At 35.6% G+C, this 17,610-nt stretch overlaps 1 protein-coding gene across 3 annotated transcripts in view; it reads left to right on the plus strand.

Annotated features, from left to right (window-relative positions):
* Window positions 1–17,610, plus strand: part of LOC121294842 (protein unc-13 homolog C-like) — a 106,893-nt gene that overhangs the window by 4,364 nt on the left and 84,919 nt on the right. For all 3 annotated transcript variants that reach the window (XM_041218966.1, XM_041218967.1, XM_041218968.1), the window contains exons 2-5: window positions 270–3,555; window positions 10,393–10,415; window positions 11,059–11,123; window positions 17,114–17,183. In XM_041218966.1, the coding sequence (XP_041074900.1) occupies window positions 522–3,555; window positions 10,393–10,415; window positions 11,059–11,123; window positions 17,114–17,183 (3,192 nt within the window). In that variant the 5' untranslated portion in view covers window positions 270–521. The remainder of the gene's footprint in view (window positions 1–269; window positions 3,556–10,392; window positions 10,416–11,058; window positions 11,124–17,113; window positions 17,184–17,610) is intronic.

Here is a 17,610-nt window from a genome sequence, read left to right on the forward strand (position 1 = left end):
TAAGTAATACCTTTAGTGGATGAACAGTGAGGAAAAACAATTAAGTTCCTTCAAAGTTGCAGGATGTTCGTTTTTAATTATTGTTTTAATGTATGTATGAATTTATTTATTTATTATGCCTAGTACTTTTTTTTAAAGAGAACAGTTATGGTTAGTTTTTGAGTTTTATAGTTTGAGGTAATGTTTTTGTGAACAGTAATGCATATAAAACATGAACCTGTATAATTAATCTAATCTCTATATTTAAACACAATCTTCCTCCTTTGTAGAACAATGCAGTTAGCCATGATGAAAGGATTTTACAGTGTCTCAGGTCCTCCACTAGGATTTATAGGATTTGCTTGCTTGCATAATGCAAATTAAGCACAACTTTAACAGCTGCCACATCTTGCCACTCATCCTTGAATAGTCAAGCCATTATCCTGTCTGTGTTTGAACGGCCGGATTTTCAGAAACGTCAGCCTCTAAAATGTAAACCTTCTCTCTCGTCATTTGGAAGAAGTTGACACACACTGCCCTCCATGGTTTCTGCCCTTCTCAAGAGCATCCCATCTTACATACTGAAGCTTTGCAAAGGAATGTTTACAAAGAAACTGTCAAATACTACAAAGAAGAAAGAGAGCAGTCAGAAAAAAAAGGAACAAAATTTGACCCTGGCCGGTGAGGGACGAAATCCAGTATTTTCCACAGCATTCAAAAGCACAGTCCAAAAAATTGCTAAATGTTCATCAGCATGCAACCTATCTACTGAAGAAGAGGAAGGAAAAAAAGATTTTTCACTGTCTCCCACATTTAGTTACAGAGTAGCAATAGCAAATGGGCTTAAAAAAAATCTTCTATTAGCTAACAATAATGAACGTCTGCTTCAAGAGGTCTTATCTATTGACAGCAGCTATTCTGGCTCACTGAGTGAGGAAAAAGTTGTCTGCAGAATCGATGAACAGAAATTTTTAACAATGCCAGTAAGAAAGAACAAAAAAAGCCTGAACAGCCTTGCTCCCTCTGATGGAAGTTCAGAAGGGGAACGCACCCTGACCACACTGCGGCTTGGTGCACTGCGCAAGTTAAGAAAATTGAAAAAAAGCCAAGAGTGTGTCTCTTCGGATTCAGATGTAAGCAACTGGAAGAAGACATTGGGTATTAGGAGCAAGTCTTTAGACAGAGCTGGTCGACAGCAACAAATGCAGCCAGTGGAGCCTGGTTTTAGCTCCACTGGCTGCATCAGTCAAACCCACGATGTTATGGAAATGATTTTTAAGGAGCTCCAGGGGATAAGTCAGATCGAAACCGAGCTCTCCGAGTTACGAGGACACGTCAATGCCCTCAAGGATTCTATTGACGAAATATCCAGCAGTGTGGAGGTCGTGCAGAGTGAGATTGAACAATTACGGTCTGGGTTTGTCCAGTCCAGACGAGAAACCAGAGATATACATGACTACATCAAACAAATTAATCATCAAGGAGACAAACTTAGTTTAAGATTTTTAAATGTACCTGAGGACAAGAAGGAAAAAACAGAACATGTCATTTACCAAATTTTAAAGGACAAAATGGGTTTTGCAGATGCACGCAAGACTCTTAAGATTGAACTTGCCCATCGCCTGGGACAACAAAGGGAATGTCGCAATGCAAAACCTCGTCCCATCATCGTGTTTTTTGCAAGTCCACAAGAAAGGGATTTAGTTTTAAAGAAATGTTATAAACTGAAGGGCACAGGCATATCTGTCTCAACTGATAGCCTGGCTCATGACGCAAGAGAGAGAAAAGACAGGGGGATGACATCCTCACAGACATATGAAAGCATGGACATAAAGGTATCAGTTACAGAGAAAGAGGAGCAGGATGACTGGGGCTCCTTAGACAGCGATAAAGAGTTAGAAGACCTAAATAGAAACAAATATGCAATTCTCTCTAAGACTCCAAGTAAAAGTAAAACTGACAAAAAAAAAGCAAGTGCAGAGTCCCAAGATAGCAGAGCTCTTGACAGGACTGCTGATGGAAGTACCTATTCAAACATAGCACAATATGCTGGTGACAGCTGTCAGTCATCTGGATATAAAGGCCAGGATCAGCAAACAAAGCCTTGTTACACTGACATTACGCCTGGGTGGCTTTCACAGAGCGATTACTCAACGCCCAAACTTAGTCGCTCAGAGTCAGATTGTTCAAAACTGTGCCATTCTTACTCCGAGGATTTCACAGAAAGCCAGTATTTTAGTAGGGTCAATGGATGCTCACTTATGTCATCCTCAGACAGAGAACTTTGGCAGAGAAAGCAGGAATACGTGGCCTCATCCTGGTTTGCTAGCCCACCAAGTCCAAATTTAAGTCAGGAAAATCAGTCTTACATAGAACCCAATGAAGCTGAGAACACTGAAACTGTGGACAGTGGTGTCAGCAATGGACTGGTGTGTATATCAGGGGACAAAAGTCATTATAGTGATTCTCAGCTCTCTTTGCAAGCTGACCTTTCTCCCTGGAAGGACTGGCACCATTTAGAACAGGGTGCAGACTCGGGTCTAGACGCTTCAACCCTGCAAAACTTTGTTCCAGAGGTAGACAGCTCTTTTGAGCCCAATCTAACATATTACCCAGAAAGTAGTATGCAATGTCAGGAAGTTGACCTTCCATATGAAGGTGAAAACTACATGACTGTTGGAAGCAATTCTTCAACTTGTCCTGGCTTTGAAAGCGAGCCCCAAAGTCAAATGGATGCCCAGAGTGATCCAGATCCAGAATTGTATGCAAGCAGTTTATATCCAAGCCAAACCAGATCTGCTGCTATGTGTCGAAGTCAGAGCGAGATACGAAGTGAAGATGAAGAAGGACCCCCCAGGTCGTGGCATAGCCGACTGAGTATAGACCTCACTGATAAAACATTCAGCTTCCCTAAATTTGGATCTACTCTTCAGCGTGCTAAATCAGCATTAGAAGTGGTATGGAACAAAAGCACCCAAAGTATCAGTGCGAGTGAGGAAGTTAACTATCCCGGCAACACTACGTTCATGGGCCGGATTAGGACTTTGTCCCAGTCTACTGCTAATGATTCTAGCACAACTATTGATTCTGATGTTTACGTTGAGCCTTACTATTACAGGGCAGATGATGAAGAATACAACAAACAATCTGTTGACAATGAAACGGATTACGTTGAAGTTATGGAAAAAGTACTTGCTAAACTGGAAAACAGGACAAATGCAAATGAACCTGATGAACCGTACCAGGTTTATGAAGCTACCAATGAGGTTAATTATGTGTTGGAATATGACTGCAGTTATGATGATGATCAATATGAGGATCAGTATGAGGATCAGTATGAGGACCAATATGAGAACCAGTATGAGGACAATGACTTTGCTGGTGACACTCCAGAGTTAGAATCCTTGTTATATGAAGAAGTGACTGAAGAAAGAGAGGATGAAAATCAAAATATCACAGAGGAAGCCGTTGAAATCGAAAAACCCAAAAAGAGATTTCGACCAACCTTCAAAGAAGCTGCTTTCAGGGCGTATAGAAAACAAATGGCTGAACTGGAAGAACAGCTTCTTGCAGGAGGTACACTCATTTTTGTATGTGTTTTGTATTGCTTATTGTCATTCTCAATATGAAAAAAACAATAGTTACAGATAATAATTAAACAGACTGGTTAAATAGTAAGTAGTGGGGTTCCGATAAATATAGCGTTACACATCCCCACATGTTGCTACAACTGTTTAAATAAAGTACCTCTAATTTTTATTTTCATTGTTAACATCCTGACACATTTTTACAATTATGCCTTTAGTCTGTTTCAAAGCTCTTTTCAAAATGTCTGCTCCAGTGAACTTGGGTTTGGGATTTGTCCTCTAAATCACTGGAAGGCCAATAATAAAAAAAACAAAAAAAAAAAAATTGTTTGCAGCAACTCTTTCGTAGCACATCATGGACCATTATTGCTGTGTTACCTGCTTGGCAATGTGGACAGTAACCCTTGCACTCAGTGCATTAGAGCAGCCATTTTGAAAAGAGCTTTGAAACAGACTTTTAAATTGTAAGTGTAAAAAGTTGTCAGGATGTTAACAATGAAAAGGGCAGGTACATGTATGCTATTCAAACAGTTGTAGTAACACGTGGGTACGTGTAACGCTATATATTTTCAGAACCCCACTACTTACTCTTTAAAGCCTGGACTCTTTACTACCTGCAGTTAACAGTGTTTTATAACATTTGCAGAGAGGATAAGCAGTAGTTTTGTGTGAAATTAGATTTTTTGAACATTTGATGATGAAGAAATTAGGAAATATAGAAATGACCTCACTATATTACCTGTGCATTATTTAAAAACTGAAGTTTATAAAGAAGTAGATTTATTTTGTACTGGTGTTTTCCAAAGAATTTAACTTAAGACCACTGATATAGGATTGCAATTTAATTAAAAGATAAAAAAAAAAAAAAAAAAAAAAGATTAAGGAATTGTTGTGATAGCAGATGGTAACTTTCACCTTAACTCATCGAAAGAACATGAAACCTTCAGGGGAAAAAGAAAGGGTTGTGAGTTCAAGAAAGAAATAGAAATGTAATTACATTCAGCAATAGTTTTCCGTTATAAACCGTCTAGGGAGTTGGTTGAATTGTATTTAAACTGAACAAGACCCTGGCTTAAAGCTGCTACTGCACTATCCCTGTCTTAAATGGTATCAAGTTTCATGAAGCCACTTGCTTAGATGAAACTATTTTGATAAGCAAACCAAGTTGAACAACTGCTATATTGCAGTGTGTCAGTTGTCAATGTGCAGTGATAAAATACTTTAGTGAGTGGGTTTTTTTTTTTGTTCCATCTACTGATAGAATAAATCATATCGTCAACTTTTGATGGTATTCAAGAAAACTATATTTGGCTGGATTATAAATAAATTTAGGAATCTCATACGGATATAACTGCCATGATTAATATTGGCAGCATTGGTTTTATTAGCTAGTTTTATAACATTCCATGCAGATTTACTAATAATCAGACTTTGTCTGTACTGGTTATTGTAACACATGCTCACCTGATAGCAGGTCCTTTCTGAAAACAACAGTTCAAAGTTATGTTGTGGGTTTATGAATCTGTTTATACTTTTCTATTTGATTTGCTTACATTGGCACTGATCATAGCCAGACACAGTGCCAACTAAAATTGAACCAGCAGAGTACGCCAAGATGCTTTTAGTCAGTAAGAGTATGTTTTGTAATGATCATGTTTGTGAGGGGGCCAGCGGAGTGATACCACCCTTTGTTTAAGGAGAACAGAATAATTACAGTATTGTCACATAAAATCCATTGGATTGCACAGAAGTTGTTTCTGTAAGGTCACATACTGTAGCACACACTGTAATGGTTCATGTGGCATTTGTGTCTGACTGGTTTTTGCTTGCACATGCAAGCATGGAATCTACCCTCATCATTCTTAGCCAGGCATTACTAGATAATCATCCTCTGGGCTATATTGTTTTCTTATTATCCACCTCATTGACACACACTCTAGATATTATTTTTATGTTCCTTTTTTTTTTCTCTGTCTTTTTTTAATGGTTAGTTTTTTCCAGGTTCCCGTACTTATGAGTTATATTTTAAGTTCCATTCTCAGCTTTAAGTGTGCTGTTGTTTTAGTGCATTTTAATAATTTCTATGTTTAGATTTTAGATTTAAATTAAGGTGTATCTCAGCCTAGCTGAACACAATGTAGAGAGCTAGTGTCCACAAGGTATGTTATGTTTCTACATTGTCATTGTGGGCATGCATTCTGATTCATCCTATTTGTCCCTTTTTGTTACCTCTTATTGACCAACCTTAATAAAGCAAAGGAATTCTTCTACTAGTAATTGTTGGAGATCAATTGCTAGTATAATGTTTTATATATAAATGTATTCTACCAATATACACCGAGTGGTTTGGTCAGTTCTGTGGTATTGCACTGATAACTAGAGCAAATCCTATATTGTTTTACTGTGGATCTAAATGAAATGTCCCCACTTTACATTGTCCTATTAGATTTGCAGCGGAAGGTATCTCTGTAATAGAGAAAATTAGATTTGCATTGGAAAGCCATAGTGTACAGATGGACTGAGACAAATGGGAGAGATGTATTTGTATCGAGCATGGGAAGAAACTTCAAATGGATTTTTGGTTAGCGCTGGTTCTCAGATAAATCAGCATGCCATCTCGATGGGTGTTATCACAGACAATATCACGTCTCAATGACTTCCTGCTTTCCTAGGCTTATTTGTGGATCCTCCAGAACATTGTAGAGAGCCTTGAGAATGTGATCGTATTAAAGATTCTATAGAAATGCAAGTTTATAATATATATATATATATATATATATATATATATATATATATATATATATATATATATATATTGTGAAAGATTGCGCCACTTTCAGAGTTCGTTGCCCCTTTAAAAACAGACCCAGGACTCAAAATTGATTTTTTTAAGCGTGATTGCGCACTTTTAATAAACACAAATGAAATTAAACAAACAGAAATAAAACACCTAGCTCTCTTTTGGAGCTCTAACTAAACATCACCGGGAACCTAACTAATACTCAGGACGGCTAAGCCGTTTACCTGACAAACACCAAAACACAAACGGGCTTCTCTCAACACTCTCTTCAATACGACTGGACACACACGCAGTCGGGCTCTTCACTCAGCAGCCCAGAACAGTCTGGCTGCCTCTCTTAAATACCCTGCACCTGGCTCCAATTTACAATTAGCACCAGGTGCAGGGGATTAACTAAACAATACAAACAATTAACAATTACAAAAACCCTTAGCCCAATTCACCCACAGTGCATTTTCACATGGTTTTAGCAGGGAGGAATTTTAACCCCCTCCCTGCTACTTATATATATATATATATATATATATATATATATATATATATATATATATATATATATATATATATTTTTTTTTTTTTTTTTTTGATGAATACAAATGCTGGTTAACTGATACCATAATAAGATTGTGAATGCTTCTATAAAAGGTTCCCAAATTACATTCAGTCTCTGGTTTCCTGCAGAGTGCTTGTATAATAATAGTTTGTGATTAGTGCGCTGGAGAGCGACTTAGTCCATAAGCATGTCACAGCTAGTTACGTAGCTGAGGGTGACAGGCTTAAATAAAGGTTTGCATATGGAGAAAGGAAACTACTCCCCTACCATTCTTATTTTTGGGAGACCTGTAAATAGTTTGTTACTTGGTTTGCCAATTGCACTGTATTATTGTTGGTCTCTCTTCATACAGAGTTTTCAGATTTTTCCCACCTTTGTGTCTTGGAATGTTTTTTTTTGACATAAACCTTTATTTGCTACCTAGGTTACCAAATCTCATGTGTCAATCATTCATATCGTTATGGTGCCAGTTCATCTATTAAAAGCAAACAGCTGTGTCTTATGCAGTATGCAGTTATCATTGTCCACCTCTGCTCTCCCACCTCTGACAGTGAGTGGGCCTCACATTGACTCTGTCTGTACCTCTATTCTAAGTTCTTCAATACAAAATGTTATTAATAATTCAACAGACCAGACATAAAAAAAAAACCTTTTATAATTGTGAATAGGGAACAACCTTTCAATCACTATTGCTAAATAACATGGTTAGAAGCTGGTTGGGTTTGGAAGTTTAAGTGCTGTGAAACCATTCATTTACTTTAAGTTAAGATCATATAATTTCTCTCCAATTTTGTTTGGGAGGTGGGGAGTCAACATTTTTTTGTCGTATTCTTAATACTAGGGTTGATGTTTATGATGTATGACATCACATGCATTTGCATAAGGAGAGAATACATCTGGATTAATTAGTAGCACTAAAACTTAATGAAGCAGTGATGTGCAATAGTGTATTTATCTATGAACACACCATCCTGTACAGGTAGTCTGAGGCCTAAGCTACCCTAGAGGTGCCTGTCAGCACGTTCGCAGAGTTGTTTAGATTTGCAGTTTCAGCTGTGTTTGTTACAACAGTGTCCCATTTCTTAAGGATTGCTGAATGCTTGATAGAAGCCCCAACAGAGGAACTGCAATGTCCTGCTTTATTACTGTTTTTCCTGTACTACTTGTTATAGTGTCTCAGCAGATAGATTTTAAAGGGTCATGCTGCCTGCCAGCACAACCTTTGCTTCTGTACAGTTATAAAGGTGATATTCTAATTGTGGTCCCCATGGATGTTGTCTAACCAAGCCAGACATGTTTAGAATACAGTGTTCATTTTAATCTTAAACTATGATGTCTCATTTTAGATGGGTATTAAAAATAGTGTACCAATGCTAAATGGAATAGATTGTTCTTGGTTTGTTTAACTGGACAGTTACATGCATACAAAAACATTATTCCATCAAAACGTTATTTTAATAACTCATGATATATGCAACTAAGGCTGTAAATCTACCTTTGATTTATATATAATATTTAAACCTTCTGTGTAAATTGTCGTTTAGCATTTAAACATACACGTGTTAAATGAAAAAGTAGACTAGATTAATTAATTGCAGTCATTCATATGTTTTACTTTTGTATTTATTTCAAATTACATTGATTTTCATATACAGGGCTCAATGACAGTGGTTACTGCTAAGATGATGTCTGCTTAAATCTCTTTAGTTAATCATTTGGATTGGTTAACAGAAATTGGCAAAATTATTATGATAATTCTGAATTTAGAATGTATGTTTCTTAAACTTTGTTGTGCTGTTAAATATGAATGCGGTTTATGCGCCCTTAGTAATAATGTTCACAGATAAATTTTCAGTAACCCCAACGGAAATATAATACTTTATTTAGGAGTGAAAGAACTCATAAAAGACACTCAGTTAGATGTACTAAGGCCCTGTCCTCCTGGGTAATGTTGAATAATGCCATACTTAATATTTCATACATGAAAGGAACTTGCACACCTAATATTCAGCTTTCAGACTGTTTTGGCTCCATGCATAATGTTCTCACCCAGGGTGTTTGAGATAAATACAGAGTTTGCTTGACAGATAATAACATTATCGCCCAATATTTTAAATTTTTTGATGTAGTGACAATATTCTAGTAAATACTTCAGTGTTATACAGTGGGTTTATTAACCTGTTTTGGTGTATGAAAGGGTTAATTTGATGTTTGCAGTGTCTAAATTAATCAGATAAAAGACACATACATTGTAGCATGTAAGCCGGATAATGAGGTTTGATGCATTTAGAAATGCCTATAGGCTTGCAGTGTTGGTCAGATGCAATTATCTACATGGGTGACTTTTAAGAAGAACTTTAAAAAATCCTTGAACGTTGTATCAAAGGTTATTCTGCATCAAACATGTTGCATCCATGTAAGTATACTGGGGTTTCCAAGTGTTTCTGGTCGTAAATATATAAAGGTAAAGTTAGTGATGTGCAAGGGTCACAAATACCTTTCAAAAAGATCATTTTCCAATATGAAAAAAAGGAAAATTATCCATTGGCATTTACTCCAGTGTAGTAGCTGAGCTTGCCGACAAAAAACTTTTAAATTCCATTCCCTAACAGTCCTCGCTACCCCAATCCATTTTCACCAGTCCTCATAAAATAAATTAGCAGCCAATTTACACAAAAGAGTACACTGGCTTTTCTCCAATCTCTTCCAAATAAATTGGTTTAATTTTACTTATGGTATAACAATTAGTTCTGAAGTCAACATTTGATTCTTTTGAACAACTGCAATATAGAGCAAACACATTTCTATGAAAAGCTATTAACTGCTTACCATAGTAAAATCATATCAGAGTGTAATAAAGCATAGCGAAAGCTTGGTAAAAAATAGGTAAGCATTATAAAGACCAATCAGGTATGGTAAAGCATATTAATAAGCATGGCAAACCAGGGTAAACTATTGTAAATGCAAAGTATAACCACAGGAAAGGCATGTTAATACTAAAGATATAGTGTAAAAGACCTCCACTCTTGTGCTTTGTTGGTCTTCGTTTTTAACTGAGGTTCCCTTAAGTGTCTGATCTATATATATATATATATATATATATATATATATATATATATATATATATATATATATATATATATATATATATATATGATATATATAATCTTACAAATAATACAAATATATGAAATAATACAAATATAGTGTTATTAATAAATGTATTATTCTTACAGCCTATTTGCAGGTCACCAACCCTTCCCCCTAGAGAACATGATAACAGGTGTGTTTTAATCATTCAATGTTATATATGTACACAGGTGTGTTTTAATATATATATATATATATATATATATATATATATTATATATATATATATATTTCTCAAGCCTGCCCTTGAAGACAGAACACAATTCTTCCCTTCAGAAGTACTTTTATAACCTTCTGTTTTCCTCTCCTTGGTTCTCTTTCAGATAGCAGTGCTTTGGATACACAGGTTTTAAATTGCTGTTTTTCATCTTTCATTAAAGATCATTGTTTTTGTTTCTGTTTTCATTGTGGACAGTGTGTTGTATGTATCACTTCATTTGTTCATTTAAAGAGTACTGCATGTGCCTCAAAACCCTTGTTATTAGGACTCTCCTTATTGTGGACTTTTGAAAATGTGATGCATTTGTAAACAGGGTGGTTCTCCCTGATACAAATTACAATCTTATGAAATGTTTTTACCTGGTCTGATTCAAAAGTGATATATTTTCTTCCTTGGGGTGTTCATTTTCTGCACTGTTATGCCCTGATAATGTCAAATCCTTCACTGAAGCACCATGCTCAGTAAGTCCCTGTTACCGAGCAGAAATTTGGCTTTCCGTAAAACTGGTGTGCTACATTATTTTGGCATGTATTATCATCTTGTCTTAGTGTTTTTAATTCTTAAATAATTGTTTGCATTTATTTCAAAGAAATGTAAGGATGCACATAGCTATCACTTTTGTCCACACCTACCCATGGTACATATTTGTCATTTTTATTGTTTGCATATGAGTTAGATTCCCTTGAAGAACATGGAATGTGCTTGAATTGTGTTAATATGAGGTGGTTGTCTATTTAAGCTAACACTTTTTTAAATCTCTTTTTTAAAGGCACGGCTAGCGAGTGGAAATGCTTTTGATGTATCAAAACTGGTGGGGCTCCAAGCCTCTGGCGGGTGAGTGACATTTAAGTATTACTCAAATACAATTTTCAGTAAAACAGACTGTAATGTGCCAGAAACCATTACATGCTGCTAGCTTTCTGATCCAGCATGCATGTTTACATCAGACTGAGGGAGCCAGTCAAACGTAGCAAACAAATGTATACACTTGGATCATAATGGCTTTTGTAGGGATTCATTCCTGCACATTCCAAGACATGTTATAAAAAGAATCATGTTCATAAATCCTTACAATTCAAATCTGTGCATATAATCTATAGGCAGTATCTAAAGCAAAGTTTAGAAAAGGTTATGATTGTAACCCTGTTAAAGCTGGCATTGTGCACTGTACAGTTGTTTTTGGGGGGGGGGGGATTTCTCAATCAGGTTATAGATAATTAATATAGTGCCCTTTGTGGTTATGAAAAACAAACCTCTCTAACATTACTTGAAAGTCTCTTTTGTTTGTTGCTATTTTAAAATATCTAAAATGCCAAATGACCTTATCCTGCTTTTCCAAATAATCTACTTGAGTACAGAAAATAATACTAATGGAAAGTCCTATGAATCCTCAACTAGGATTGTGTTATGAAATTAACATAAATCATGTAAAGAAAAAATAATAACTAACTTTGACAGATCTTTACTTTTCCTAAAAGCTTGTTGTAAATGGATACCAGGATGTTTTGTGAGGTGTGTTGTATTTTTCGAAATATAATGCACACTCTGTATAATGTAAAATGTGTATTACTAAGCAACAAGTTACATCCCTTGTATAACAAGCATCTGTAATATAACATAAATGCCTCTTGTAAATTATCCTAACCAGTAGACAAGAGAGTACTAAATAGAATGCTATACAATTTGTGTTTTGTCTTGAAAATTACGGTACAGGAAATGTTGTCAATGATTACATAAGCTAATTGGAATTTACTAAACACATTCCTTCATGTTTGTATTACTTTGTGGTACTTATTGTGTTCATAATAGCAAAAATTCATGTGTTTTTACAATTACTGTTAGTACTTATTACTGTTACTTATTTGTTATTGCATTTTTAAAATATTCTAGGGAAAATTGAACTGTACTTTCTTGGGCCCCATGAAATGAAAAGAGAAAGCTGGATGTTTCTTCTTACAATTCATTAGCAAGCATTAGACCACAGATAAGCCAGCGTTTTCCAATTACACAGCCACCACATCTCATAATTAGGAGGCTGTCTGTAAAATCCACATCTTGTTACCACTGGAACAGCAATGTTCAAGCGTAAAGATGTCAATGAGCTTACTTGATGACAATCCTCAGTGTATTGTGGAGCAGTACTGCCAATCATGGAGCTTAGGAGAATTTGCACAAACCTAATTAGCTGCTGCAGAAAACGTAACCCTGTGTTCTTAACAAAGATGCAAAACATTCCTCATTTACATTCAAATTAATCTGTTTTCTTTGTTCTTTATATTAAAAAAAAATGTGCTTATTTAGGCAGGGGCTGTTTCGCTCAGTTATTTCTCAGTTCAGGGCTGATGTGAATTAACTTGTCTTACTGGAACAACACCCACATCTCCATCCTAAGGAGCTGTGGAATCCAATTTACAGCATATTAGGTTGCAGTCAGACTTGGCATATGGGGTGTAATTGAAAGGTTCCCTTAACCGAAGAATTCCTCACAATTTAGTGCAAATAATAATATGATCCTCAAAGGTGTGCCCATGAGACCTGAGTGTTGTACCAGCCACCACAGTGGACAATTTCCCCCAATTTTTCACTATTAGCACATTGCCGCTGTCATAAATTTACCAATTACTGTTGGCCATAGTCTTGGGATGTGCAATATCAATGTAGCATTGAAGGACCTAAAGCCATTCCACTACTCTATAATCTCAACCTCTGCTGTTGGATCATTTGATTATCCTGCATTTTACTGTCATTTTGGTTTGTATTTTGGAATAAGTAGTTCGTTTTCTGTCACAGAAAAAAAAAAAAAAATCATGCGCTTAACTTTATGAGAAATGTAAATATGTGCCCGTGGCTAAAACACTAGTTTTAACCTGATTTGTTTGTGTGACTGAGGCTCCTTCCAAATACAGCAAGTAAGTGTGCTTTGCTAGTGTTCTCTTTAAACTCAGTCACTTGTTAAGAGTAAATATTAAAATTCTCAGGTAATATAAACGCTGTTCATTCAGGTACAGTGAGGTGTGAGTTAAAAAGCAGCCACTCACAATACTGATAAAACTTGGGAGCCACCCAACTGTATCCTTAAGGGCCAGTTTACACTAGGCCGTAATTGCTAGCAGTGAGTGCCAGTATACCAAATGTAACTGAATTGTCAAGAGCAAAAATGTTGAATAAGATATTGCTTGCAATTACGTCATTTGTTATCATCATTTCAAGATGGCAGGAGCATGCCATTTGAAATATGAACCAGCCTTTAGTTCTAATTTAATGTGAGAATGTTCCCTCTTTTTAACTTTTTGCTGGAGCATGGAGATTTACAGGGTAATTTTGTTACCTAATGAAAACCATCAGTGTACAATAATGTGTGACAATAAAATAGCAACCAGAGGCCGCGTACTGCATATTAACACCACTGCATCCATTCCAAGTACCAGAATTCTATAAAAAAGTTTAGTGACACGCAAAGTACTGTTGGGAATACAAAGTTATCTAAATCACAAATAGTTTTTACCTTTTTAGAGTGCATCCTGTTACATTTTAACAAAATATATACTGCAGAGCTTGCTGTGGGACCAAAAAGATGTATGATCTAGAAAAGCCCTTGTCCAATAATAATGAGAATTGTATCATTCCATGATGTGTAAACATAGTATAATTTCGGTTGTAATTTATACCACCAGATCTTGATAACTAGGCAGTCGTGATCATTTGCATCACCAGTATAAGGAGATGAGGTGTAGCTGGTCCCACCCATCAAACAGTCAAACAGATTATGCTGTACCTCCCGCTGTGTGTATTTGTCTGGCTCATTTGCAGATTTTATTGTTTAACAAGCAAGTCAATCAAAGTTTCAGAGTTTATTGACTGTCATTTCTTCTGTTAGAAAGTAGTGATGGTGAAAAAAGTAACTGGAATCACCAACACATTGTGAGTATACCAAAAATGAACTGGAAACAGGCATATGTTTTTGTGTATTAGGCACTTGGAATTAGCCTGTTCTGGTAATAAAATATGTAAAGAATTACGTAATTACCCTTCACAATGGGATTATCTTGTATGCGGTAGTTGTCAAAATCCTAAAACCCAGGTAATCATTAACATTATTATATTATATATAGTGTAAATTTCAGTTTCCATTTTTTTCAATGATTGTTAGTTTAATTTAATTGTTTTCAAAAGTTAATATGCCTGTTTGGCAACACAACGTGTGTTTGCAGCAGGACGTAGACAAATGTTTAGACTCTGTTATCAGCAACCTCATTATCATCATATATCCTTTTCCGTGTTACTATAACAAACTCCTTGAGGAAGAAGGACATATTATATATATATATATATATATATATATATATATATATATATATATATAGAGAGACTTTTAAACCGTGAGAAATTGCAAATTCAAGGGTGTCTTTTTTAACATATGCATCACACATCAAATTAGAACACTAGAATCTAGAATTAGAACACATTTATCAACACTGTTTGAACAAATAATAACTACTGATAGACACTTTTCAATCTCTATACAGCTGTGCTGCTTGGTTAATAATTATCTCACTTTACGTAATAAAGGTGTATAGATCTTGTTTGCTTTTAGCACATAAATATTTAGCCACATCATATTCGCAGACCATAAATGCACAGTTAAAAGAATACAGAAAGTACAGGACGCTTGCAAGGTGTTAATATGGTGTTTGTGTCCATGCTTCAGTGTCTATTCTGTAAAGCGAGTGAGAAGTATGATCTAAGGTATTGATAGTCTTCAGAACGGACAGTTCTACCTGTGATAACCTGACTTGGAGGATATGGAGGACAAGGATTTTGATACAAAAGAAAATACTCAGAATTCTGATACAGCTTTACAACTTGGGGATGTTGAACAGGAAACATTGAAAACAGACTCCGTTGATGGATTTTGCAAAAAAAGCAAAACTTCAAAAGAATTAAAAATCGCGGAAACAAATCAGAGTAATGAAAGGTAAAGCATATGTTGCTCATAACTTCAGACACGCTGGCACGTTTTGGCAGAAAATGTTCAATAATGGTGATTTTTGTATGAATTTGAGTTGTTTATAGTGAGATGGAACTATGAATGTGTTGTTTTTATTTATATTGTTTATTGCTAGTTCATTATCCTACGAATCTGATAATGTCGTATTTCTGTAAACATAAATAAATATGTATTAAAGTACATTTTATTTGGACATGTCAATTAGATTTACAGTGCTAGTAGCTGTTCCTAATTGCATACAGTTCAGTAATTATACTGTGTAGGTTTTTACAGTTAATGGTTTAAGTGTATTTGCATCATTCTTTGTACAGGGATGTAACCCATGGGTTTAAATATGGATCTATAATTAAGTGTTAGCAGGTGTTCTTACAGTTCAGCAATACAATGGTCTTACTAGCCCTTAATGAAGAGGATTGTTACTGTATTAAGCACTTAATAATTGTGGTCTCTCAAAAGAACATTGCTGCCCATCTGAAGTTCACCAAAGAGCACATAGATGACTTCTAGAACAATGTTCTCTGGACAGATGAGTCAAAGGTAGAACTTATTGACCTCAAGGAGAAACGTTATGTTTGGAGAACATCAAACATTGCGTTCGAACAGAAGAACCTCATCCCAACCGTCAAGCATGGTGGTGGTAGTGTGATGGTTTGGGGCTGCTTTGCTGCCTCAGGACCTGGATGGCTTGCCATCATTGACACAACCATGAATTCTGCATTGTATCAGAAGATTCTAGAAGAGAATGTCAGTCCATCCGTCCGTGAGCTGAAGCTGAACCAAAAGTGGGTCATGCAGCAAGACAATGATCCTAAACATACAAGCAGATCTACAAAAGAATGGCTGCAGAAGAAGAAATTAAGCGTTTTAGAATGGCCTAGTCAAAGTCCAGACCTAAACCCCATCGAAATGTTGTTGCAGGATATTGATTGTTGAATCATTTGTGGATAAATAAATTTTGAAAAAGCATCATGTTTTTGTGTCATTTGTTTAATCTGGTTATCTTTATCTATTTTTAGGATCTTAGATCAAGATCTAATAACATTTTAGGTTTGAAATATGTGAAAATCCTAAGGGGTTCACAAACATTTTCTGTGCACTGTACATGAGCAATTGCACACATTTCATTGAAATGTGAGCAGTCAGGCATATGAATAACATTAGAAACAATGTTCTATTCCTGGTTTGTGGTTTTTTATTTTTTTCTGGTTTCAAAGTATATATTATATATATTGTATATATTATAAAGTATATATTATATAATATATTATATATTTTTTTTGTGTTAATGCTGTGAAAGTTCTTGGTCACTGTGCAGTGTATTGTGCTCAGAGAAGGGAGGATGAAAGTACAGGGGTTCAAGGGGAATTTGACATCATTTTCCTATGTGAAAGGAAACCACACAAGAAACAGAATCAACAACAAAAAAATACACAATAACTCTAACCCTAACCCTTATCAAAACATCATCCAGAAAAATCTCAAGCCCCCCAGGAAAGTAATGGACATGGACTATGGTCAAATCATCAAAATGCTATGTATGTGCTTTTGTGGATAACATGGTAGAATATACACTCTGTTATCCTCTATTGAAAATTGACATGTTCTGCTTTTAAGTGAATACGTACAGTAAGAAACCAGTACATATGAGTGCCAATGTTGTATAAAATATCTGGAGAGCCCTCAGTGAGAAGTTGGGACTTGAAATATGTTCATTGAGGTTTAAGTGAATCTTGTTCATTCCAGATCCTCGCACATGGTCTTGTTACTGTATTAATATACACTAAATCGAAGCTTTCTTTTTCCATATGCCGGGCAGGGTACTTTATGGTATTGACAGCATGCCAGATTTACGACGGAAGAGGACGATGCCTATTGTTCGGGACCTGGTGAGTTATATTCTTAATGGGAATTATTTGAATGTATTTGCAAATGATCTGTCATCCTCCTTTTCTATAGGGCACTTAATTACATTCTCATCCTGCAACTGCTTCCTATATTTTAATGTGAAAACTAATCAGTAACAATGCATTCTCATTTATTGGGTTATGATGACTATAAATGTCATGATACGTCCACCATATGATAGCTGTTGGTGCAGATAAGGGTAATAGATAGAACACTAAATATATTTGGTCAGTTAGATACTCTTTTCATTGAAATGCCTTCATTTATGAGCCACAGTTTGTGTGATTATGTATAAAATGTGTCTCTTATTTGCACTTAATTACACGATTATAACACAGTCATTACCCAGGTGGTTGTGTAGTTCCAGTGCCACTAACTACAACATTAAAAACTGTAGACAGTCCTTGA

This window comes from Polyodon spathula, chromosome 19 (assembly GCF_017654505.1).
Source record: "Polyodon spathula isolate WHYD16114869_AA chromosome 19, ASM1765450v1, whole genome shotgun sequence".
NCBI classification, from domain to species: Eukaryota; Metazoa; Chordata; class Actinopteri; order Acipenseriformes; family Polyodontidae; genus Polyodon; species Polyodon spathula.